This window comes from Anopheles moucheti, chromosome 3 (genome assembly GCF_943734755.1).
Source record: "Anopheles moucheti chromosome 3, idAnoMoucSN_F20_07, whole genome shotgun sequence".
NCBI classification, from domain to species: domain Eukaryota; kingdom Metazoa; phylum Arthropoda; class Insecta; order Diptera; family Culicidae; genus Anopheles; species Anopheles moucheti.
Genome location: NC_069141.1, coordinates 61681589 through 61708293, shown reverse-complemented (window position 1 = coordinate 61708293; position 26705 = coordinate 61681589). Strand labels below are relative to the sequence as shown.

The following is a 26705-nucleotide window of genomic DNA, read 5'->3' as shown; positions in this document are numbered from 1 at the left end:
CCACCTAGCGGGTTACGCGTTTTATTTTGTTTTCGCTTTTTCGGTCGGGATGCAAATTTCGGGGCGAAAAAGCAACACATTCCGACCTAGTGGCGTTCCTGCTGACTTTATGGTGCAGTATTTTATAAGCGGTTTTGTGCTTTTACATCTACAGCGGTGACATTTATTTTTGATCGGTGACATTTGATTTGGATGACGTAGCAAGGGCAAGAACAAAAGCTACGATATTACAACCCAACCATCTCAATACTTGCAGCAAAAGTGTTCGTATGTTTAGATGTGGTTTGATGAGGTACGGTGTAATTAGATCAGTGTAATGTGATCGAATCGGTGCCGTTTCGGGGGAATTTTCTTCAGCAGTGAGCAGTGAGAAGCTGTGAAACGGTCTCCATTTGTATTCACTTCACTACGTCCATCGCAGGACACTGTTCCCAGCTTCTTCTTCTGTCAACAAAAAACCCCCAACAGCAGCAACAGGCGACACCACGGGAAGAAGATTTGGCACAAAAACGTGGGACCTTCCTCGCCGATCAGGAAACCCGAAACACAATCAAACGGGCCAAAGCTAACGCACACAAACGCACACCCCATTGCTGTGCTCGGTGGATCTTTGAGAAAATACTCACAGCGCATGGGAAGCGATTCAACACTTCCTTCTGGTTTGTGGCGCGACTATTTGTATCCGCGTGTGGCGAGTGCGTACGCACACAGTGATGCGAATTGTGTATAGGTGCTATGTGTGTATTGGTGGATCGGGGTGCGTTGCGAGATGCGGAAATCAGCCCCCTCATGCGTCATTGCAAACCCCGCGTGGACGCGTAGTGCTGGCCCCAATGTTGTTTATATTATGGGAGGTTGCCCACATTGCACCCTTTACTCCCCTTCTCATGCGCCCGTCTCTCTAACCCTCGCATCCCCTGGCGCACCTCGTGCAGCACACATTCAAGTGTGAAGTTCAATAACGAATGCGTAATATATGGTGTCGGACGGTTAGATGTGTTGTGTGTTTTTTTTTGCGGTACGTCTACCACACAGCAATGCTTCCTCGTGTCGCACAGATGGTTGGTGGATGCTGTTTGATGATGAATGAGAGGCGCAATGGCGCTGTTTTTTGTTTCCTTTGTAAAGCCGAATTAGAAGTCCTACTCAGCAGAATAGTGATTAGAATAGCGCATTCGGTTGTTAATGTAGCGAGGGTTTTTGCAGCCCTTTCTAACTCGACCGTCTGACGTGAGCAGTGCGAAGTAATTAGCTAAACGTTCCCCATCCTTACCTGTGTGTGCGTTCGATACGGCAGTGCAACACAGTGTGTATCTGCTGATGCATCTAATTCAACATCGCAACCACTCGCCGGGACAGGAGAAGAAAGTGAAGCGGATGAGAATGAAATGAATCTCGCAACGTTTCGCAAGTCAAGTTGCAGTGGGAGGAAAGGATCCGGTTTTTGTTGTTGTTGTTATTCACCTCCCCCCAAAACTTAAATACCAAAAAAAAAAACACGAACATACACACAGTGTCGAACGGCTGGGCGCGGGGCAACGCACAGTGAAAAGTGCAAGTGTTTGTGAGTGTGTGATTACGACACATACTGCCGCAAGAGAATGCGAAATATGCTCCTGGCCTAAAGACCTACATATTCCCCCTTGGTGTGGTTTCGCTAGAACTGGTGATCCCGAAAAAAAACATAACCCTCGAACGGTCCCCCAGTGCGTGGTTGTGTGTGTATGTGTGTGTGCGTATGTAAATCGCAATACGCCAGTGTACTGAGCTGCTGCTCCACCGTGCAGTGAGTGTGAGAAATAGGACGGGTGAGCATAACGGATGTGTATGTGGGCGCACGCGCTAAAAAGGTTCGTTTTGCATTTTCGGTACAAGTTGGAGACGTTTCGTTGTTGCTGTTGTTGTTGTTGTTGTTTGTTGTACGACATTTTGGTTCTGTTTGGCCGAGTCTGCTACATAACACATCCTGCCGATTCGATCCCCGCACACCGGGAAGGATAGGTGCCGTTCCGGGGTTTTCAAGCTGCCTCTCGAGTGGACTACGGTTTTGGTGTGCGTGTCTGCTGGTAGCATGTGCTTTTTCCGTTGTTGTTGACGGAATGTCCCCAACACTGGCCCAGCAGCTCTAAATGTGTACGTGGTAAAAAGGGCAGGACAACCTTCGCCTTCACGGTGTGTTTTTTCCTTTCTTCGTTTGTTTCGTGTGTTCCTTTCGGGATTTTCCCGAGGTTATCCTGAAACTGTTCCAGTGGTTCGTCCGAAACAGTGCAACCAGACCAATTTGTACCGTGCCTGTTGGTGGTGGTGCGTTTTAGCCGTGTTGCCCCGCAGTGTGAGTGATCGAACGTGGTAAAGAGGACGAATAACTGTACAGCCCTTTTAAATGTTTCGCAGTTGAACTAAGCACTAGCAAGAAAAAAAAATCCCGACAGTGAAAGTGTTTTACGGATGTTGTGCCATTGTGCGTGCAGAACAAATGTTTCCCGCACTTGTGTTCGTCAAAGTTTCTTTCGGTACGGTGTAATTTCCTCATCAAACACGATCGAAGTAGGCACTGTATCCGGCGGTGTACTTCGTGGCGCGTTACGTTACTAGTGGTGTAAATAAAGAGTGTCAGATTTTGACCCCGAGTGAGGATAGAATGCTGCTGTTTGTTCGCCGTTTTGTCTATCCGTTTCTATCAGTCCGTTTATCAAAATGCACGCAGGCGCGTGCGTTTTGTGTGTGCGGGAGCGTTGAGTTTAGTTTTACATGTAACGGCGACAGTGATTAGATTTCCCACGCACCTAGACACGGTAACGGTTGCGATGCTTTTAGTGTAGGTCACTGTTTCAATGTGTCATTTGTGGCGTGTGGTGAACGGTCTGGCGCGAACGGGCCCTGGAATGAGACGCGGTGACAATTTCGGTGAGAAATGTTTTATCGTGCCGTTTTTCTTTTATTTATCAGTGACCACCAAATGCTCCAATGGTGTAGCCGCGGGTTTCTAATTGTACCGAAGAGCTAAGCGTACGGTGTGTTTTAGTGGCAGAGAAGGATACCACATGATTTCTGTGCAAGTGTTCAATGTTTTCCAGGGTTTTGCAATGCAAAAATTTATATTTCAGTGTAAATAAATTAAAGCAGCTAGAATATTTTATATTAATTCGTCTTTTCTTTTCCGTGCAGTTTTCAAAAAGTGTAAAAGTGCAACAGAATATGCAACAATGTGTGAAAACACCATCGTGTCTCATCGTTCTCATCGTAGTGCAAAAGCTATACAGCAGTGAAACTACAACAAAATGGTATGCATTAACCTGTGAAGGAAGGTATTTTCGGTTTGCATTCGTTCTTACTGCCGTATCTTTGCCACACACGGCACGTGTTAAGCATTCGTTCCCAGTTACATTTCCAGTGACGGTTACTATTCCGGCTGGCTGCGGCTGAGCGAAACAGTGCGAGTGCGAGAGAGAGAGAGAGAGCGCGCGCGCGTTACGCCTATGTAACGCATCGGATCGTTACACCTGTCACCGTGTGTTTTTTGGGTTTGTTTTTCGCTCCTGTCGTGTTGTGCAGTAATAGTGCGATGGTGTGGTGCAACGCTGCATCCAGGAGGAGGCGTTGATCGCCTTCGACCTTGAACTATATACTTGCGCAGTATCGTGCACCCCGGTGTCCTTCGTCCCGTGTACCATCATGCAGGATGTGGATCGTATGTGCGTGCCCGTGGATGTATGTGTGCGGTGCAGTAAAGTGCACATCCACTCTACACCGGTTTGTGCAGCTGCACCTGACCGTGGCCCAATTGGGGCATAAGGATGAGTCTGTCGCAGCATCCGGCAGCAGTTGTGAACGAGTGTGCATTACACTGTAGTGGAGTGTGTGCGTGCATTAGTAATACAAGTATAAGTAGTGTTGAACGGGCGATCTAGTTCTGGTTCCCGTTTTTCTAGGTCCTCGGTTGTAACGAGGCATCCCCGGGTTTGGAGTGTGCGTGTGCTGCAAGTGGCCGTCCGTGCGGCTGTGTAGATTCGGTGACCCCTACACAACAGCAGAAGAGTGCAGTGAGCAAACGAAACAGGCAGTGGCTTTGGTTTGCCCTGGTTCAGGATTTAGTTACAGTGTGTAACCCAATGTAAATGGGACGGTGGATGTGCACGGGAATGAATGCTTAGCAGGGAGATCAGTGGTCGGGCATCAGTAGGGCAGTGTGGTGCCGAGATTCGAGCACGAGTGTCCTAATTATTGCCTCAAATTCGCTCAATTTCCCAGGTGTGTTGCGCATTCTAACGCGAAGTGCAGCCAAGGGCAGTTGATAGCGAGTTGGCTTGTGAGGAATTGTTGTAGTGCTGATGTGTATTTGTTCGCTGTGATTTTATGCAGAGTTCATGTAATTCTAATTCCCATTGCTTATTGTCCCCGAAGTCCTAGTCGTGGCTAATGCTGCTCCTGCGGGAAGAAGTGTACAAGAAGTGTCTGACGGTATTAGAAAAGTTTGCGTAAAGTGTGTGGTTGTGTAAACGAAAACAAGGAAGACTAGGTGAATCAATATTTAAAACGTAAACCCCGTTAAAAACCCATTGTGAAACATGCACGAGGAAGCCTCGTCCACGGCTAGCTCGTCCTCACCGAAAACGACCTCCAACATCGTGTATGCAAACGGTGGTGGTATGTTGCTTTCCACCTCGCCCACACCCGGTCCGGGAGTGGCCTCTTCCTCATCGTCGTCGTCGTCCACTTCGTCTGCATCGTCCTCCACGTCGGTATCGTCCGCGACCAACCTGTACGATGTGGTGGTACAGCAGGATTTGCTTCTTCCGAACAATCATCACAGTGCGACCTACCACGGTCATCAGCATCTGCAGCAACAGCAGCAGCTACACCATCAGCAACATTCCCAGCAAACGTTACAGCACGTTACGTCCAATTTGGCAACGATTGCTACCAAAATAATCGTCACCGGGACCGGTGCTGGTATGCATCATAGCATGCAGCAGCAGCAGCAGCAGCAACAGCTCCACCTGCAGCACGATCATCACCATCAGCATCATAACCATCACAACCACCTGCATCAGCACCACCAACAGACGCACCATCAGGTGCATCAGCACGTACAGCAGCAACACCATCAGCCAAGTTCCTCTACGAACGTGATCGTCACCGGTACGAACCACGGCCCGTCGCTACTCGTGCAGGCTAGTTCGAGCGGTGTCTCCGACCTGCTGCTTGGTCAAGATCCCATCACCACCACGACGGCAAATGCGGCCACGGCAGCGACACTAATTGCCCTGACTCCCGACGAAGTGGTGGAGTCGGTGATTGACGGTCGCGTTGTAACAGCAACGGATGAGGATACGCTTCTCAGCAGCCTGGCCGGCACTGCCACCTCGTGCACGGCCGATGGTGTCGTGGATGAGGTGGACGAACATGTCGTCACGATGGTCGACGGTACGCTGCTCGGCTGTGGCGATCCTCTACAGCCGACCCACCAGCATCATCAGCAGCCCAGCTCCTCGTCCAGTATTACGATCGTTACGGAGGAGTCCATACTACCGCTGGCCGTAGCCCCGACATCCTGCGTGCTGACGGTAACCACACGATCACCAGCCTCGTCCACATCCTGCTCCTCCACTTCGGCCCCATCATCCTCGTCGTCCTCGTCCGGCGTATCAACGGTTCCTCTATCCTCGTGCTCGATCGGTAGTTCCTCCACCACCGCCACGACGGTCGTTGCGGTTGCGTCCGTCGGGAGTAGCGGAGGGCATACCGGGTCTGGTGCCGGTGCCGGCGTCGTTATATCCGCCATGTCGGTAAATAACGACGCGGCGCACCTAACCGAGGCGATCGAGATCAAGATCCCGGAGGAGGACGGCGCGAGCTACGCTGAGGATTCGGACGGTAAGTGCCAAAGAAAACTTTTTACCTTTCTTCTTAAATTGTTTACACATATTGTGTGCACTAAATGAACTTTACTATAGCCGTCCCAGTATCGATTGCGAATGCGACTGCCAGCGGTTTAGGTAATAAAATTTAAATTTATTCTACATTTCATATACTTATCCATACTTTCATTAAACTTAACTTACAAGTGTTGTTAAGTAGGTAATACTTTTGAAAATAAAATCTTCTACAAAAAATGTTTTAAAATGTCCCTCTCGTATTAAAATGCTGTCAAAATCTGTTCAATTATTATTTTCCTGAATGAAACGCATCTGACATTTGGTAACGCATTTCGTAACGATGCACTAAACTCAACAGTGTCGTATTAGTTTATAACACCTAGTACTGTACTCGATGCGCAAAATATAACGTACCACAACAGAGGACAGTTTACACTTCTAAACTTTGTTGAAACACACGGATGTAACAGTTTTATAACAGAAAAAGTATTAAATTGTTTATATTTGGCCATAAATATATTTTCGTGTTGAGTAAATGGCAGTTTCAGTTTTTCTACCTAGAAGAGGTATTCGAATTGTGATGTTAATTAAATCATCACATGGAACACAAGTGTTTGCAAATACTGGTTCACATGCTAGTGAAAGAAATTACTTGCATGCATGAGTTAAAAATCAGCATCAACACCTAAAAGAGTGTAATGTGATATATAATGTAATGAAATGTGGGATATTTTCGTCATATAGTTACAAAAGCGAAATCGAGATTGGAACGTTTATGTCCGTACGTTTGCCGTAGTTGACCAATAGCAACGTACGTTCTTTCGTTCTTTTTGCGAGCAGCCGATTGAGCATTGAAAAAGATTGGATATATTTCTTGCCACTTAAGCCGCAATACTTTTTCTATGCAGTGGGTTTGTTGCCTATGTGTATGTAAGTTTTACACTCGTCCGGCGAAAGATGGTAGCTAGTGCTAGGTCAATTGAATCACGCCACACACACACACACACACATACCTTACAACCATTTTCGTGAAAGCGGATTACGTCAAACATGGACGCTGAAGATAATTAAAATCAATTTAGGGTGGCAATAGCTGCAGTGGACAGTGTTTAAGTACAATTCTGCCCAGAAAGTTCCAACCATTGCTCCACGAAATCCACCCATATTTCTTGCGTTAAAACTTCCGGTCAGTGGTGGAATTGGTGGTTCGGCGTCCATAAATAGAACGCTCCAAGCGTTCCGTCCAGCCCCGGGGCGCGCTGAATATGTTTCATCCCCAGTGTGGCGATTCCTGCGTACACTATGCACACTATGTAATCGCCCAGGTGCTCGCTTACACCCGGTCGCGCGATCCCAAATCGATACGAGCCGCGGAAAGGCAATGTTCCTAGCATGATGCGTGTCCTTTTTTTGTTGTTTTGGAAGGCTTGTGCACGAACGGCACGGGTGGGCCCGGGGACGTACGAGTTGTGCCATGCCCTAGCGAGCGCAAACAAACCTTGCCCTAGTGGCAGTGTACCCAAAACCCTAACCTCAATACTAACGTTGAACTTGACACTTTCCGCGCACCATACGGTCCTTGAGAGGGTGGAAGTTTTGCTCCTGACCTCCGGATTTGTTCTGTGTTGCGCCTACTGTTGCCTACGGTGTATGCGTGACATCCTTGCCTGTCACACACATTCGCACGAGCACACCAAGAGAATTACTAAAACGGGAACTTTGTGGTTGTGTGGTACGAGTGTTTGCTACCATGGAAATGGTCCTGCGTGGAAAGCATCCACTCGCGTATATGTACAAGCTGGAGGGGTTGGTGTATCGTTCTCTGTCACACCCACTGTGGAAAATGTATGTAAAGGCGATATGATTTTTCCTCAATTCAGATACGAAGCGAAGCGTGTTCGGTAGTGGCAGCCGTTCGGTTAGGGGACCAGATTGTGTCTCTTTGTTGCTAACCGAAACTGGCGAAAGTAGGTCAGCGACGTTACCCTTCTGTATTCTGCCCTGCCGTGCCCTTCCTTTGACTGGTGCTCCACGTGGGAAGGGGGGAGGATGAATTTTGCTATCGGTCGGAGCTATCCTTTCCGAATTTTTACGTTGACCTAGTAGAAGGTTTGTGCGTCAGAGCTTTTGGCGCTATGTGCCATAGAGTGATCGACCCTTTCGAACACTTAACGTAACGTAATATATTAGAATTTTGTATTACGTGTAATGCAGTTTATGACAATTCAATTTAATTGTATTGTATTGTACAATTAATTTTGCTAATATTAATGACTAATATCATTTATAGAACAAAACTTTTCCAATAATCAAAGAATTATAGCAAGATTTAAATATTACCCCTAGAATACTAAGTGTGCGTTACCCATGTAACGCTTATTTGACAGCTTGTTAGTGTACGGTAGTGTGCGTTAGCTGCCACTAGACAAACACTTCCATACCGTCAACAGCGTTCACGTTGAGGAAGTAAATAACCCTCAACTCTCGCGTGCCCTAGACCCGACCGACCCAGAAGGGCACTTACTTGACCTTAACCAATATCCTTGTTCGGGCACGTTGGCATTTTTCTTTCCCGTTATCCTTCACCGTTAGTGACCCGAAAAATGTTTCGCCATTGTCGTTTGTGTGCGTGTGTGTGTGTGTGTGCCGTCTGGCTTGGAGTGTGCCAGGATCACTGTGGTGTGTTGCGCATGTCAAATGGAAGTCCTACTACCAACGCCACGAGTGTGTTGGTGGAGAATGGTATGAAACGTGCACAAACAACGTCCGGCTGTTGTACTGCGCGAGGAAAGCGATAAAAGCGACCTAACACAAGGACCTTTTGCATACGGGGTGGTACACGCTCATCATCATGCTTCCTTATCGGAAATGCCGGTGGAGTTGGGGTACACAGTTGGCCACACGCTTCTCTATATCGCGCTCACTATTTGTCGGCTCGGGTGCGAATGTTTTCTCCCAGCTCTGTGCTAACACACAACAGACTCCGCCTATTGGATGCGCGCGTGGCACTAATCAGTTTGTGCGGGCGGATGATGCAATCAGGGAGCGTGTGTGTGTGTGTATGCGTCCTCCACCTGCTCGTGACCTACTTTTCGTATCACCAATGCAATCGTGTCTCGATTTCCGGCCCACACCGGCAATGGATGGAGATGCGATGAGACGTGGTTGTTTTTTTTTTTGTTCTGTTTTCGGAGAAAGAAAATAAGCTGCTCGGCTTACCGTTTTGGGGGGGGGGGAGGGAAATCACACCCCCTAGCCAAGGATTCACCGACGGAATGTAATCATTCAGCGTTCGGTGCATGATGGCGCAAAATTCGTTATCCATTCAGCTGACCCAGTTTGCAGTGACGGGATTTTAACAGCAAGTGGGTGTAGAAGATGCCACCATACACACCGGGAGTAATTGATTTTTAATTTAAATTTCCGATCCGATGAATGATTGTGCCGTGAAGAGGGTGGAAAAGAAACGGCTAGGCAATATGAATGATTAGGTCGATAGTGTTGTGTTGGGGCGTGTAGTATCCAAGGGCTTCATGGTCAATAATAATGTACCCACCTGTTGATTGTGCAACGATACTGATAAGGGGCACGTTTTATGCCGCTGCGTTGATGGAATAGTGGAATATGTAACATAACGCTCGATTTGGGTTCAATGTTTGATTGGAATGTTCAGTTCTCCAGCGCAGGTTCAACTTTTCAGTTTACCAAAGTCCCAAATTTCACTGGGACCATTCGGTAAATTTAGTTGTGACCAATAAAGATTGCAATTATAAATACTAAATTCATCAACTTTTAAGAAGTTTTATGAAAAATTTTCACTACTTACGTGGAAAGTTTCGGGAGCTTCGTTTTCCAAAATAGCTTGACTTTGTGGCATACTATTCGTGCGGATTTCTTTTCATGTTGTTCCGTATGTTTCCGTGTATGGGCTCTGAATTGTAGAATAACAATTATCGAGAAAGATTTTTATTCCTAAAACCCATTAGCTCTGGAAAATGATCAGTCAAGTCGTATTCTTTATACATGCCGTTTTCTTTTCACCTACATCAGAAATATTAGCAATATCCAAACCCCCAGAGAACTACTCCCTTAGTCATCGTACGTAACTGAGTACAGCCAATACCAGAGATACGCGGATAATGCATTCCAGAGAAATCTTCGTAAGTCGAATTCCATTTAAAAATCGTCAATTTGTTGTATTAAGGGATCGAATGCTTATTTTAACGTTACGAAGCACATTCGAAATTGTTATTTCTACCTTACATTATTAACGATTGGAGTAAAATGTTATGAAAAATATTTTTATTATAATAATATGTAACGTGTTTTTGTAAAAATTTGAAATTTTTCAACTAGAAGTTGATTTCTAGCACACTATACTAAATGTCATCGGATGAAGACTTTACTGATAAAATAGTGACAACCATGGCTAAAATGCATCCCTGATTTTTGAAGGACGAATTTTGATGAATATATTTATCTTACACAAGGGGAAATACTGTTATTTGTTAGATCTCGTAAGACTTCTACAAAATATTTCAAGATACCGAGAATGAATTCTGTTCTCGTTGTAAAATTTCTTTAGAATAATTAAACGGTTATTAGTATATAAAAATATATGATACAAAATTTCCGTTTTAATATTTTTGTTTCTTAAAAACACACCTTGCGCTGGTCTCATTTAGTGCTAAACAAGTTGTGTTGGTTTTAGTTTGTCGTAAATTTCGAACATGCCACATGATTCCTGTTTATGATTTGTCTTAAAAGTTGAATATTTTCGAGGTTTATCGAATTATTGTTCCACTGCCTGCCCTAATGTTCGGTTATTTGCCCGGGGAAAAGAACTTCCTTTCCTTGCGACACACTCTGTAACGCACGGGGATCACGTGCTGGCACTTTTATAGCCGTTCCCTGGTTCCACCCCGGGAATCGCGACCCCCTTACTCATGATTCCGGCTGGTCTCTTTGTTCAACCGAGCGAACCACTTCCTTGTTTCGGCTGTTCGGCCGTATGATTCGGACCGTTCGCAAGCAATGGCTGGAATTCACTTTCGTCGAGCCGGTTCTCAAGAACCGGAACCGGTTTTCCCCCTTTTAGACGAGCAGCAAAGACAGGGCTGCAGGAGTTCGCGATCCGCTATCCGCTGGTTCGTGGACGTGGGGTTTGGTGTGGCGGTTCGGCGTGAGGAGAACATCTTCTGCCTTTGTTCCATCAATGGTGGTCGGTGGCTCTTTTTCTCAGAAGGAAGATCTAGAAACTATTCTTTCGTCCGCATGCGTGTGTGTGTGTGTATGTGGTATGCCATTATGGGGTAAACACGCAGACACATTGGAAGGGAACGTCTTAGAAGCACCAAGTTGTACGGATTGTGGTAACTTCCGGGCTAGGTTGCGATCAAGGCGCTTGGGCGTAAGAAGCATGCGAACATAAAATTAACGGCGCTATGAAGGAATGGGAATCAAAACATAGAGCAAAATTACGCACCGGATAGATTTGTAATACTTCAGTATTAGGTATTCAGAATTGGAATTTCAAATAACTTCAGCGAATAACGAGTTTTAACATCGCGCTGATATTGATCCAAGTTTATTAAAGTCAAGCGCCAATTTTCTACTCTAGTTCCTTTGAGTTTTGAGAATTGTTCAGCAATGATACTAATCACACCCAGCAGGCGGCAGAGCGACAGAAAATTTCTTAGTATTGTTCTACGGAGGTAATAAATCGATATAGGGACTAAAATAAACTTCCACTACCGGGACGCGGACCTGCTTTAAATAATGTTATTCAAAGCTCACACCTTGCCATGGGCGAAAGAATCGTATCGTGCCATAGGGGCATTAACGATATACAACAGTGTTATGTAAGCCCTTTTGGCGTCAACTAATCGTGATAAGCATTCGATACTAATTTATAAAACTTCACCCAACTTAGTGCTTATGTTATTTATGTTCTAATCGTGGCCGAGTTTCAAGCATGCTCTTGTTCGTTATTTTTATTGAAATTCACGTGCTTTGCCTTGTTTGTTGAAGTTTGTTTTCGGGCTAAGGACATTTTTTGAAGAACGCATTAAAATTCTTTTCTTTTCTGTGTTTTCCTAAACCATTCTCCCGTGTGGGACTGCTTACACGTACCGTTACAAAACGGTTGCCTATATACATTTCATCCATCACTTCTGTCACACATACGCAGTTCTTGGTGGGCTTACGTTTTGCTTCGACCGTCTTCAAGACGTACAAAGCTCTGTGCTGATCCTGCTGCATCCCATTTGGTATGCATATGCAACTTCCAGGCAGCGAGCTTGCATTGCCAATGGGATCGACAGAGGGAATGTATTTTCAATTCAGTGCATGCGAATATTGATCCCGCTGGAGTCTCGGAATCGATTCAAGATGGTTTATGCAGCGTAAGCTAAAGAAAATCCTAATACACTTAAGCATTTTTGTATATAAAATTCAATTAATCCTAAAACTTAAGTAAAACAAACAATTGAGAATTATTCAAAGTTTTACAGTTGTGAGAGTCATTTTTGGTGGTATTTATCGGGCTCTTGGAGCTAACCACAAACACAACCGTCTCTTTGCCAGGATGCAGCGGGTTTTCTCACAATGAAGGCACCGTTCTTCAGCAGGCGGTGTCTTACAGCTGCGTGTTCCATGTGCCGCTGCTTAGGCCCCGCACCCGTCCCCTTCGCTCCATCGTCCACACCAGGTCCGGACGCGATCGTTTTCAAGGTGAACCGGTAGCTGTTTGCCGGTTCGGTCCAATGCTTCTTTGCAAGTTTTCAGCTCTCTTCCTCGTTTCGGTGGGATGTAAGAAAAAAAAAACGGCACCAAACAACGCACACACACAGTTTGTGGCGCGTTTTGGATGTGTTGTGGCCAAAAATGGTGTTTAATGTTTATGTGCTAAATGAATAGAGTAGTTGTTCAATGGGAGCAAAAACAAAAAAAAAATACACGGGTGTAACATTTTGCACAAACGATCGACGTGATCGGCGTACATTTAAACGGTGTCAAACGCCATCATTCCGTTATTTGCGCACCGATAATAATGGGTGCTTATCGGTTGGAGTCATAATTTTAGTGTGCGATTTTCATTGAGGTGGAAATTAAATTAATTTCGCTTTAATCTGGTGAGAACAGTTTCAATATGACTAGATTTAAAATGTTTCAATATTATTCTATTTGCAACAGAGATGAAATTCAATATTTTATAATTATTTTTTTGTTCACGTTTCCTTATGGAAGTAAAATTCCGCACAAAGCTCCATCACATTATTAATTAAAATTAAAGAAATATTTTTTTAAAAATATGTGATACGTGACAAAATTATCTCTGTGGGTCATTGTGCTGGCTTGATACTAATAATTTTTAAACAAGCATTTTCCATTTCAAAAACAGTGAGCGGATGCAATTATAGTGAACTTAAAAAAAAGTTGTTTTTGTAAATTTGTTTATCCTCACTGCAGTTTGCAGCTAATGGATAATGCATGTTAGAAATGAAATAAACGAACCAGTGCTCGAAGCACGAGAACCACCCCCGTACCGGTGTTATGTGCACTAGCTGAGCGGCTTTGGATCGATGCTGAGTAGACTACCACCAAGAGCCGTAAAGTTACTACACGCATACACTCATCGCTGGTCTTGTATCTCGAGCACTATTTCCTCGCGTTTACATGGGGGTTCACGGTGAGAGTGGATTGGCCGAACGCAGTCCACTAGTCGATTCAATATTAGAGGGTGGATTTTACCCCCGCGGATGGGGTGGTTGTCGTTGTGATGTCTTTACTTCTATCGCAACAGATTGACCACAGTGATAGTTTCCGTGGGAGAGTGAAGCGAAACAACGCAACTACTCATGATGTGTCTTATAGATCCATACTTCCACTCTTCCCCTTCTAACCTCTTCTGCTCGACAACGATTAGGGTATCTTGTCGTTGTAGTAGTTGTTGGCGGGCAGCTCGCGTTCGCGGGGGTTCATTTTATTTGGTTGCCTCGTGTGTGGCGCGCAGTCTCGCCGAGCGCGGGATTATTGTGTTGCAGGCAGGTAGGAATTTACCAACAGTGGTAAACAGTGGAACTTCGACGGTGGTTTATGGATGAATCCTACATGCAACAAAAGGAAAAAATAGTTTTCGTTGTGGGACTATCGAGTTATTTGGCTTGTTTCTTCATATTTTGTTATTTACATTGAATTATTGCATCATTAGAGCATAAACGAAAGTAATATAAATGTAAATACTTGAAAAGCAGTTAATACATTTCAGAACTCTAAAATATCGTCTATAAATAATTGTTAACATGTCAAAAGATCATATTGTTTGTCATATATTTTCTGCTACAAACCCTACTGAAATGTTGTTATACTGTGTTTAGCATAATTTCAAAAAAGTTTTAAAACATAATTTTTGTATACGAATACAATACGGCTAATAAAAAACATAAAAAAAACATCTTTTACATGTGGTTTTCTGCCGTTGTGTTTGAGTTACAACGTGTGGTTCGTGCACGTGCTAGATTAGTTGGGTGTAGTTCCAAGAGATGGCGCTGTTGTGAAGCGTTTTGTTTGTGCTCCAAGCGTTTCATGACTGGTTGATGAATCTTATTTGTTAACTTTTTCGTACCTTTTTGATACTGTTTGAACTGAAAAGAATAATAGAATAAAGAATAGAGTTTAATAACTATTAATAAAAAGTAAATTGCTTTGAATATTATCTGCCAAATGCAGTAAATTATTAGCAACGAATTAAACTGCTGTATAACAATGAACATAGCATTCATTGTTTAAACTAATGCAAACCCGTGTGAATATTTAATAGGAAACAGTTCAATGTTGATTATGTTTATTAATTTCTAGCATCTAAGCATCTTTGACGTCGAAGATTTCTGATAACCTTAAATGAGGTTGAATATATCTGCTTTAAACTTAGCATAATTTTTCCTATTCAGTATAAAATTGTGCTAGAATCACAGCAAAGGAGTTTATATGCTAACAATTAAATATTTGTGCTGAGTTTCGTTATATTTCATCACACAAACCTTAATCCTCCATAAATATTCACCTGGAGCCGAAAGCTTGAAGCGCCTAATTAATTCTATCAGGTGCGAAACAAATCAGCACGTTTTATGCTAATGTAACCATTTGTGATCATTAGGCGATTGTGTTCTGTTCTCGGTTATGATGCATTACTCGTTGGTGGCTCGTTGGGTCCCTCGGTGGGCTCGAACCCGTTCACACCTCTCTTTTTCTTCTCGTTACTTTTACTGTTTTTAGCCAAAAGGTAAAATCTACGCACAGGGTCACCCAACATTAAAGCATCACGGCTGTGTAACGGCCAATCGGTGTTAGTGGGTCACCTCGTAACCGTGAACTAGTAACGAATCTGCCAGATGTAAACCGTCCGTACCGGTCACCGGTACCACCGCCAGGACATTCTCGTCCAGTGCGTACTATCCGAGCGTGAGTGCCGTACACGTGAGGCGCGTTGTTTCGCGTTCTTCCCTTTCTTTCGCGCACAAAGTTCGTTCTTGCCCAGCATTGGAGGTGCGTTCGGGCAGCGAAGGAGGATAATACGTCATGTTAAATTTTAATGATAATGGACGGTTTGGAACCCCTTAAGTATGTTGTTTCCGTATGAAATGGGCAAACGATAGTGTGGCTTTTTCCCATCATGCTCAAGGGACGAATTCTATCCGGCGACCTAAATTACGCTTCGTGATGTATGGTATTATTTTCTCCAACTATTGACACAACGAGTGCGGAAGGTAATAAGGCATCAATTACGGTAAGCTATCTACCGATGGGAAGATTGTAAGCTCGGCAAGGGATTTTACAAAACAAACTCGATGCTTGTTGCGTGCTATTTCTGTTTCGAGCAAACGGTTCACATTAGCTACCGGTGGAGACGCATGGTGGATCACAATACGAAATCGATGAATCTGCCTTTTGCTCGAAAAGTAATGATGGTGTGCTGTAAAGGTGTATTAAAAAAAGTTTCAAAAATTTAAACTTAAACTTGGTTTAAATTTAACAAAATTGTCATCAAATTTGGGTTGAATTTACCTTTCTTGCTGGAAAAAACTGCTCACACTCTCACGGTCCTCACACACACACACCCAAACAATTGGTTCGTTGCAGGAATGTTTAATCTCGGAAAATGAGTTCTTTTCGGAGAAATAGACGTACGATGAAAAGTTTCCCCAGGAACTCAGACGAGCCCGTACCCACCGGGCAATTCTCCTTTACGCGTCGATATTGTTGTATATTCCGTGGCATATCAACGGGCACAAGCTCTTCCGCTGCACTGCAACACCAGTCAGTACGCCTCGTGCCTCGCTGTAGCCTCGTTTTCGTTAGCCGGACGGTTGAGCGAGTGTTGGTGAGTTGCATCGTAAGTACAACGCGATACTTACAACGCCGCGCATCACACCGCGTTTTGCTAGAACTAGGTCATGGTTGCAGTAGTAGCAGCAGCAGCAGCAACGGCAGCTCGTCGTTCTATTTTGAACTAAGTTTATCAACTAGCTCGGTACGGTACAAACACTGGCTTAGAAGCACACCACTACCCAAGTGCCCAAACGATGATGATTTGAAGCAAAAGCGCCAATGAGCGAAGCACCAATGTGTGGTGTGCATCACAGGAAAAAGGAGCATTTGTGTGTGTGTCTCTGTATTTGTGTTGAGAAGGACAGGTACTGCGAAAGCAAACGAAAAAAAAAACAAGCTCCGACGGTAAGAGTAAGCGCAAAATGCGACACAAAGTTCGTAATGCACTTTTATTGATCGTGCTCTACATTCGTGTAACGACACGCCACAAATCCGTTTCGGCATCCATGTGTTGGTGGATGTAACGATTTGATGCAGCAACTGCCCCATTGCGATGGACCAGGTGGAAACCCGTTCGTTCGGTGTTTGGCGAACGGTTGGCCAAAGGAGAACACATCGTATGTTAATTGATTGGCAGTTAGCACGTTTGGATGGTAATTGAATTGAAAGAAAAAAAGAATGCTTTTGGAAGGAAACTTCTTGTCTGGGACAATGCGTGATCACATAGCTTAGTAGCAGTTTGACTAAATAGTGGCTAGAAACACCAGGCATCTCCATCTATAAGTGGTTTGTGAGGATTTTCTATTTTCTATTTTATATTATTGTACGAACTTAAGAAAATGTTAAAAAGTTTTAAATTGTTTATAAAATACCGAGCGAAAAACGTTTGGACGTACTAGTGGTAAATGCAAGCTGATCCGAACTGTTCCTTCTTAACCTGTGCTTGTGTCATTATCTAGTACAGATAATAACAAGTTCGGAATGAATAATGTACAAATAATATGTTAAAAAAAAAACATTCATGCATTTTGCTTGAGATATATGCTATGTTTGTATGAAGGATTTAGATTTGAAGGTAATCAGCTATGAAATTATATAGAATATTAACTGACAGTAATATTCTTTTTTTAGTCTTATTATTTACTCACCCGATACTTGCGTTAAATTAAAAAATGTATAAATTTAAATATGTTTTTTATTGTATATAAACACAATTAAATTATAGTTACTAACGATAAATCACCTAAAAATAAACATTCAAAATACAATAAAATAATTAACGCATCTCAATAGTGCGTGAGTGTTGATGCGTTCGCGAAGGGAAAAAGATGGAGCTAGAATCTCACATTCGGGTGCTAAGTTGACCACTCATCACCACCACCCACCAAAAAACCCACCCGAATGCTGACCAACGGTAAATCGATTTCGTGGTGCGCTCCTCTGGTGTGTTGTCTGGTTTTGGTTGTCGGCTCTGTTTCCGAACGGTGGCGCGTCGTCCTTGGCCTACTAACACGCATTCCAATCCGTGCACGGGTGCGTAAGCGAGAGCATCCCGAACGGCAAAACCCGCCGAGCGTCTCGCTCGCACGCACCAGCCAGAGGGAGAAAAGTATGTAAAAAAGCGCGTATGCAAAGGGTGGGTTGGGGGGAGAGGGTGAGGGGGTGGTGCGTTGATACGCACGATCGACAAGGAAAGCGAGAACGCACACTCGTTGTGGAGGGGGAGGTAGAGTCTGTGCTGTAGAACGCTTATATGTGTGTGCGTGTGCGTAATGAAAGCCAGCGGGAAACCGGCAACCGAATTGATCGTCGACGAAAAAAAAAACCGATTAACATTTTGTGTAGTGCGTGGCTCGCGCTACGGTGGACGCATAAACGCGAAAGAACGGACAGCAGAGCGAAAGCAGTTGCTAACGAGTAGGAATGAGCGAGATGAAGAGAGTGAGAGAGAGAGAGAGAGAGAGAGAGAGAGAGAGAGAGAGAGAGAGAGAGAGAGCAATCTACAACCATCTCGATAACTTCATCCCCTCACATCTCCACACCACTATGCTAAGATGCCATTTACGCATGTTTCGGTCCGTGCTGTGTCTGCTTGGACCGGTTTTTTGTTGTTGTTCATCTTTCACTCTCGATTTTTCTTCTTTAGCATCACGCAAAAATCGTTTCATCGTTTCGAAACGTGATGGCTAGAATGGTAGGTTGTGCACACAGAAGAACACGATCACAGTGGTTGTGAAGAGATCGGGAGTGTACCCGTGGGAGCGATCCACACCAGAATGGCCCGGTGTGAGTGCGTAATTCAAGAATACACATGGAACTAGAATAATCTTTTGGTTTGTTTGTTTCTGAGGATGTGTGTCGTATAGCGCGTTTCACTTCCAGCCCGCACACAAAGAACGAATTCTTTGTGACAGTTTTTTTTTCGCGCCTTTCTTGGTTCACTTTTCACATGTGCGTGCGTTTATTTAGCACTCGATCATCAACCGATGGGACAGAACTTTTTTTTTCTCTTCCGTATGTATTTCATTGTCCTTTCCTGCACGTTTCATTCTTGGCAAAATCGTTAACGTGAAGTGATTGTAGGCAATTAAAAATAAATGGGCCATTTACGGGTGGTGGGAAGGTTTTTTTTTGTTCTTCTCTCCATTTACCCCCACGGACCACGGACCATGGACGACACTCCCAGCACGTTAGGCTTGGCACGTTGGGTCCGGGTTTGACGGTTGATTGACGAAGTGCAGTGTCAATCACGGGTGGAGGTCAATGATGGTAGCGAATGAGGATAGGTTTTTAAATTTTGCACCATTTATGGCAACGGTAGTATTTGTTTGTGGATTAACAGATCAATATGGGTTTTTGTTAATTGACATTGTTTTTTAATAAGAGCAAAATGTAAGTTCGAGAAAGGGAGAATATTGGAGAATGGTAAAATTGTGAAAGCTTTCTGAATAGGTTTTGAGTAAAACATAATCGCAAATTAACGAATTCTGGTTAGAAAGGTTGTCACTATGGAACAAAAAATCCTTAAGACCAATCGATTCTGATGAAAAAGAACCCATATTGACCAAAGGGAATTCGAGTGGTAAACAGAGTTCTAGTTAATCTTGAGGTTTCCTTATTACTATAAACAAGAGGAAATGGATTACATCATTGCTTGTTTCTCCTAAGAAGTTGTTCAAGAATTTCGGTGTATAAAGTCAAGTAACAATAATTATGAAACACATTCAAATTTCAACAATTTCGCTTCAACATAACCTTTCATATTATGATATACTACACTTTATATTCAATTATTAAACTTTTCAAAATTGTCGCATTCAATCATAGCATCTTTACACTCAATTAGACTCAATTCGTAGAGTTTTTTTTAAAGAAATATACAAATAGCAGACTCGTCGCAACCAATTATTGTTCACTTTGTTTATAATTTTTATCACCAGCTAGACAGGCTGGAATATTTCTACTTACTATACTTAATTCTTTCTTCTGTGGGGTGATGTGTTGATGGTGCAGGTCTTTACATGACAGAACCGGTTCAAAATTCTATCCGGACCAATCCGTCCGACCCATCCGTACGCAGGACTTACTATCCGACCTACGGGTAAATAAAGTCAAAGAAAGCCAGAAATGGCAAGCCTTAAACCTCTTATGAGGTTGTTGTCTCGATAAAGAAAAAGAAATTTGCTCCTGTAGCGAGAGAATATAGTATTTTTGGCAGATGAATAATTTCTTTGTCCATCACGAATGGCGAAACTTCACCGTGGAATATGGAATACTTGTCATCGATTTAAGGAATACTTTTGTTGTGTGCAATGAAATAGGATCAGCATTTCTTTGATTAAATTATTGAATTATTGTACTAAAATAAGTATTTTTTTTTAATAAAAGATGACTATTTAAGTTGCTTCATCATAAGAAGTATCTTTTTTAGTTGAATTTCAATCAAAATATTCCGTTGAGATGGTACATACGGTGAAATAAACCTTATTTCGTGCGGCAGAATTCTTAACTGCTTGTCCTAAGAAACCCATTCATGTTTGCCAGTGCAGAAGCAAATATTTTCATCGACAATCAATTATTCGAAAAAGTGCCCTGATTTTGAAATGAAATGAATTAACGTATCTGCAGCAGAAATCATCAATATTTTAGGAAAAAAAAATCTTACATTAATGTTTCCTAAATATTTGGAAGAATAGCAATTTAAACACAGTGTGCAATAATTGGGTGGAGTGCAAAAATTTACCCTAGTAGATGCTTCAGTTATTATCATAAAAAAGCTTCACAAAAACCTCCTGTACTATTTTGATTGAAAAATCCCCTTTTATATTTGTTGTTTAATCGTTCAATTATGATTATGCTACGGTTACGATCGATATCCGGTGAAAATGATGATCGAAACTGCAATTAAAATTATCCACTGCTGAATAATCAGACATTAGGTAGAATGATGGACTCTGAACCCGCATCGTACCTCACCTATGAGTTGAGTATTATTTGTTTTGAGCTGATCTAAGTATATTGTTATCATGCCATGTTGAATCCTCCTAAATCATATTGTAATACTGTTTTGACTTTCATACCAAGTAAACAACACACAACGGTCCACTTGCTATACACGCGTTGGGTAACTTATCAGCGAGATATTCTATCAGTTTGGGACGATCGAATCGTTGCACCGAAAACCCGCACCAGATGCGACCGGTTTCGGTTTAATTACCTGTCGTAAAAATACCTCCATCAAATACGGTACGCTTTATGGCGCACGCTTGCTCTCGTGCTCTCCATTCATCCGTTAATGAATGATCGGAATCGTAAACGGGGCGCAAGGCCCTTGATCTGATTTCTCTGACTGTTGAATGAACAAAAAAAAAACGCAAAGAAAAGAAATTAATCCACCAAAGAACCAAAAATTTCCTCTAAATTGAGGGCACAGGATGTGTAGGGGTAATCCTTTAACTCTTTCCTCCTGTGGTACAGCGAAAACAACACCCAAATCGAGGTGGTATTTCTGTGTACGGCTAATCGGTACCGGTTGGCTTACAACTAGCAAGTCCTTGTTTGTACGAGCGATGTAATTTGATTCACTGAGCTACATAATTCGACAACAAATTCCACGCACCAAAACATACAGAGAGAGAGAGAGAGAGCGCAAAAACAACGGTTCCGAATGGTTTTTACGGTTTTACGTTCACGAAATCGTGTTTTTTTGTTTTTCACCACCTAACTTCTTCGTCCACATCAGCCGCCCACCACCATTGCCCCCTTCACAGCATGCCCCAGACCGTGGTAAACATTGACACCAAAACCGACTAACCTTGACAGACTTTTCGAGGTGTTACGGCACCCTTCATGAGCTACGTCACTTTGACGTCGATGACGTTTACCCGTTTCGATCGGATCGGAGTTATGGATGACGGTTTTACGGTATGCAGTATGTGCGATGGATTTTAATTATTAAAAACACATAAAAATGGCGTAATGTACATAAAACTACAAATGAATTCGTAAGGGCTATGCCCCACCTGTATTGACCATAGCTTAGAATCCCAAATACCACTCAATGGTGAGCACTTATCTTGCATCCCACACCGCAGAATCGTTTGGTTTTTTGTTGCTGTTGTTAAAAGGCCTGATTAGATTAGATAACAACTGAATGAAGGGCTAGTCGCCCGGTAAAGATATCTTGTTATAGTTTTTTTCAGTTTTAGAGTAAAAATGTTTAAATGATGCTAGTTTTCAACACTATTCCGAGGGTGTAATGAGCTGCTTTTCACTTTGAGGACAATTTACCTTCGGATTTTTTGCTATTTTGTCTATCATTGAAAGATGCAAAAAGTCACAACAAGGTACAGACTCAAAGCAAAACGCACTGACGCAAATGTTCCATTGTAAAATAAGTTGTAAAAAAAGGTAACGCAATGAAAACCAAACTATTCCGGCAGCGAGGGAGTTGAGCGAAGAGTAGTAAAAAATAGTAGACAAACAGAGGAAAAAACTACATGAAGCAACGAAAAAAAAACGACGAGCCATCGGAAAGAACATGGCAGCCAAAAGTGGCAGACACAGCAACAGCAACAGCCAAAGCCCAACGTGCCATTAAATGCATTTTATTTACCGTCTGACCATGACATAAATTACGGTGGTATTTTTTGCTGTTGTTTTGTTTCTGTGCGCCACTCTCACTCTGCATCTTCGCGGACGGTACCACTTGGCGAGGCGTGTACCACACCTCACCAGGAGCGGGACCCAACTTCGTGTACTAACACTGGCACAGCAATCGGTAGCTGCAGTGTTAAACTTGGGCGAGCAATCGATGCAACTGTGCAACGAATGCAACGGAATGGATGCACTTTTTCGGTTGCACTTTTGCCGGCCCTCCCAGGGCACACCAAGGCGACTTTTACTGCAGATGGGCAATAGTTGTTTGTTTGTGCGTTAAATATGCTCAAACGCAGCCCAACAAAAAAATATGCAAAAAGAAAGTGAAATCTTCATGGGAAACGGTTGGTGTTTGGTGGTAAAACCACGTGTGTCCCTTACATTTATCCCACGCAAAGGACGCGTTTAAAGATGACGGTCTAAGGTATCGATCACTTGTGTGCTGTGTGTCCTTGAGTGGCTGCACATGGTTAGTTGTCGTTATCGGTCCGATGAGTGTGATCACCAGAGGGTCCTTGCTTGTTTTATCTTTCCTACTTCGCCAATTTTACTCTCTCCGGATAGAAGGCGAAGTTAAGATCAGTGACTAACGCTGTGGACGTTGCAAACAGTCATCCGTTGTGTGGGATTTTCCAAACGGAAGCCCGAAGGATGGGAAAGTTAAATGAGAACAGTCAAAAGGGGGCAAGACATCCGGTTGGAAAGTTGTGCAAGGCTGGGAACTAACAGGATCTTACTGACTGTAATGTCGTACTGTTTGGGAAAAAAATAGTCTTGGGAATTTTCTTTTTAAATATATGAAGAGCGGCCTGTATTTGTTTTAAAAATGGTCACGAGATAACATATTCAAATTGGGAAAAGAATATTACCTTTTTGAATAACTTATGTTACTAAACGTGTTGTAAATATTCTTTATTACCATTAACACGTTGAACGCCATGTCACCCAAAAGTGGGTGACAGCAACATTTTGAACAGGCCATGTCATGTCACCCAATGAACGTTCTAATACGGATGGCTCTCGAAAACAAATCACGCTAGGTTTTTTCTATCTGCACTATTTTATCTTACCTGAGCTGTTCGGGTTGAATAAAGAAACGAGATCGGTAATGAAAATGTATAGTTTATGTGGAATATTATTTACGGTGTACATCGATCGATGGAGCAAAAAATTATGATTTTAAAAATTTAAATAAAACATAAATGGTAAATAGTACACCGTATGTAGTAATATGCTGACTGCTCGCAGGAGAGCAATAATAAAAATGTTGCAGAATATAAAATATTACTAAGAAAGATGTTACTAATTTAGTTTATCTAGTTCTTTTTTCAATTTTTTCCAAAAGTGCTATTTTATTTAATTTAAATACCTAGTTTTCAAAAATATTGACTTAAACCTTAAAATATGGTTGAAAAATGTCTTTTGGAAATTTTGTATAGAATTATAAATTTGCCTTGTAAATTATGTAAAAATTGCTAAAAACAAATTGCAGTAAACGTTGCACCATTTAAAAACAAACACTAGTTAACAAAAGTGTATAAATTTACCTTGGCATAATAAGTCAATAAAACTCTAAGTCTAAGTCAATAAGTCTTTCAATAAAACTGAAACCCATCCAGCCTTTCTCCACCAACGAAAACAAAAAACACAACCCTCTAACACAACTTCCCCACGCTCAAGACGCCTCCCTCATTGACGCCCGATGCCACGGCAAGGTTTGAAAAGAAAGTGAAAACGGTGTCACTGCCAACAGGTTAGTAGGCCAGTTCTCCATGCCACGGTGGGAGGAGGGGGAGGAGGACGGTGTGTTAGTGACGAACGGGCACGGGACCACCGTTTTCGGCGGGGGTTGGAAGCTGATGGTGTCGGAAGACGTAAGCGGAAAAAAGGGTGCCCAATGCCATTGCGCCGTTGGAAGGAAAGTGAAACTATTATTCATCACCACACCGGTTAACCCTTGTGGAGGCACATCTTGTGTGATGTGGTTTTTTAAATTATAAAATGACAGTTACAGTGTATTTGTAGCTAATAGTAAATTAGGGCTAAAACGAGTTTATTAGAATTGATTGAATAATTGATGATGATATCATGTCGTTTACTAGCGCAAGATTTATGTTCCAGCGAGGGTTCATCACTGCCACCGTCGAACAGATAGAGAAACGCACCTCAAACTTTAGTTTCACCGTTTTAGTGGTGATTTGGGCCGGTGAAGGGAGAGATGGAGTTTTACGGGAGCCTTCACCCACAACCGCAACAACGTGTAGTAGAAAAGAGTGAAACATCACTCTTGCTCTCGATTGCGCCGAACGGTGCGTAGCGGCATTTCGTGCGCGTGTTTCGGAAAATGATTCGAATCGGAAGTGGAAATTGTTTTCCATGGGAGGGGAGAGCGAAAAAGGCATAATAACTACACAAAACGCACCCCCACCATGACCGATTAGTACAACGGCAATACTTGGCCCATACTGCAGGTGGTCACTGTGGAGTTCTATGCGGTGGGCGCTCTCCCATTCGCTAACGGCCCCGTCTGCCCGTCGATACAACTCTTGTTTGCATTGCGTAATACGATATGCGTGAAAAAGGCTTGTTCTTGCTATTGTTCTGTTATACCCCATCGTACGATACGGAGAACCACTCCGGTTTCCCTCCCTCCCCCCCCTTTGCTGCATCCGGCCTGGCTACGCTTGTCCAGCTGTTGAACTACTTTTCCTTTGCTGGCGCCAAAAAATAGCGTACAAGTGCGTAGAAAACGCTCACGCGGGCTGCGCGGGCTGGGAAATTCCAGTACGCGGCTAGCTTCGTTTGTGTATGCGTGAGAATTTGGTAGCATGGTGCGTTTTTTTTTTTCGTTCTGTGTGTCTTCTCGCATGTAACAATTTTTAAAGGTCGCCATACCGGTTAGTTGTGTGGTTCCGTTCTGATTTAGTGGAACGATTTCAATTCAGTGGGTCTGCTGTTCGCGCTTTGAGGCTGAGGCTTTTCGGATCGGTTGGGTTAGCAAAATGGAAGAATGAAAACATTCCGCGCCGTAGCGTGATGCAACGTGCACAATGAGGCATTCTATTGTTCTGCAATGGGCAGATAGATATGTGGTGCGTTATGGGTGCAGCAGCAGAGGGGCAGCTGCAAGGTGCAACAATTGAAGAACAATAGTTGAGGAGTATCAAAACAGGTTTAATGAGCATAAGGTTGATTGGGCATTGTCTGTTGCGTTTGCCGATTTATAGCATGACTTTCATGTTGAGGCACATTAATTATTCAACAAATCAAAAATGATAATTAAATTGGTGAAGTTTGTGATGGGGTTTTGTCTAATAATCCTGATCCATTTTCGTGAAGTTTTATATTGTTGTAATCCTTACGGTATTAATTATTAATTGTCTGTATTAAGAAGAGCTTTTATACTTCATCAAATAAAGTTCATTCCAAGGAGAATATTGCACACTTTGCGGTTTAACAATAATCGTTAATTTAATATTAAATATTTATAATACAATATTTAATGTAATATTAAATATGAATAATATTAATTTTTTAATAAACGTTTGTGAATCCATTGCAATTGTACCGACACAAGCTCATCATGATTCGATTCGTTCCGGTGCATTTAAAATAGTCACACATCATAATCTTACACCCAAACAAATATAAATAAAACTACTTAACAACACCGATGAAATCTGTCGCTTGTTACATAAGTCCCTTCCTGTGTGCTGATACAGCCAACACGGTTTGTCCAGCGGTTAAATCGCCGCCGAAAATAACCCACCCTAAAAAAAAAATTCGACCCAAAAATTGGATCACGTGGAGCAACCAAGGATTTGATTAATGTAGTACTAATTTGCCTATCGGTTCGCTAGTGGGCACAGTGTGGTGTGATCGGTGTTCAGATAGTTACCGCAGAAGGCGTGTTTGAGCTTGGCGACAATTTACACGATCGCGTCACAAATGCTCGTGCGAGTTCGATGCGATAACTGCTGATCGCGCAACGCTCCAACACTACAAATCCACCGTGCCGGGAGTTTCCTTAATTGGGGGAAAACATTAACCCAAAGAGGGCAACATTTAAAACAATATTCAGCATAGATGAAGATAAGCATAAGAAAGGGCTATTTTAGGCTGAACCTGTCGCTGTTTCTATTATCGTTTTTTATTTATCTATTAAAGCTCTAATCGTTACGCAAAAGGTGTGACTCACTGGGACGAGTGTTTAAGAATTTGAGTTCGTAGTGTCATATAGGGTCGGGCCGTGCAGTTAGTTTATTTTTACGGACGCTTTTGGACCCACTGCAGTCACCGTGGAAAGACAGTCGGAGTTGCTTGCGGATGTTCGCGCGA

At 43.0% G+C, this 26705-nt stretch overlaps 1 protein-coding gene across 1 annotated transcript in view; it reads left to right on the top strand.

Annotated features, from left to right (window-relative positions):
• Nucleotides 1-4261: 4261 nt before the first annotated feature.
• The window catches only part of LOC128304307 (nuclear hormone receptor FTZ-F1-like), a 111102-nt gene continuing 88658 nt past the window's right edge, over nucleotides 4262-26705 (top strand). The window contains exon 1 of the mRNA XM_053041478.1: nucleotides 4262-5877. Coding sequence (XP_052897438.1) covers nucleotides 4569-5877 — 1309 coding nt within the window. The 5' untranslated portion in view covers nucleotides 4262-4568. The remainder of the gene's footprint in view (nucleotides 5878-26705) is intronic.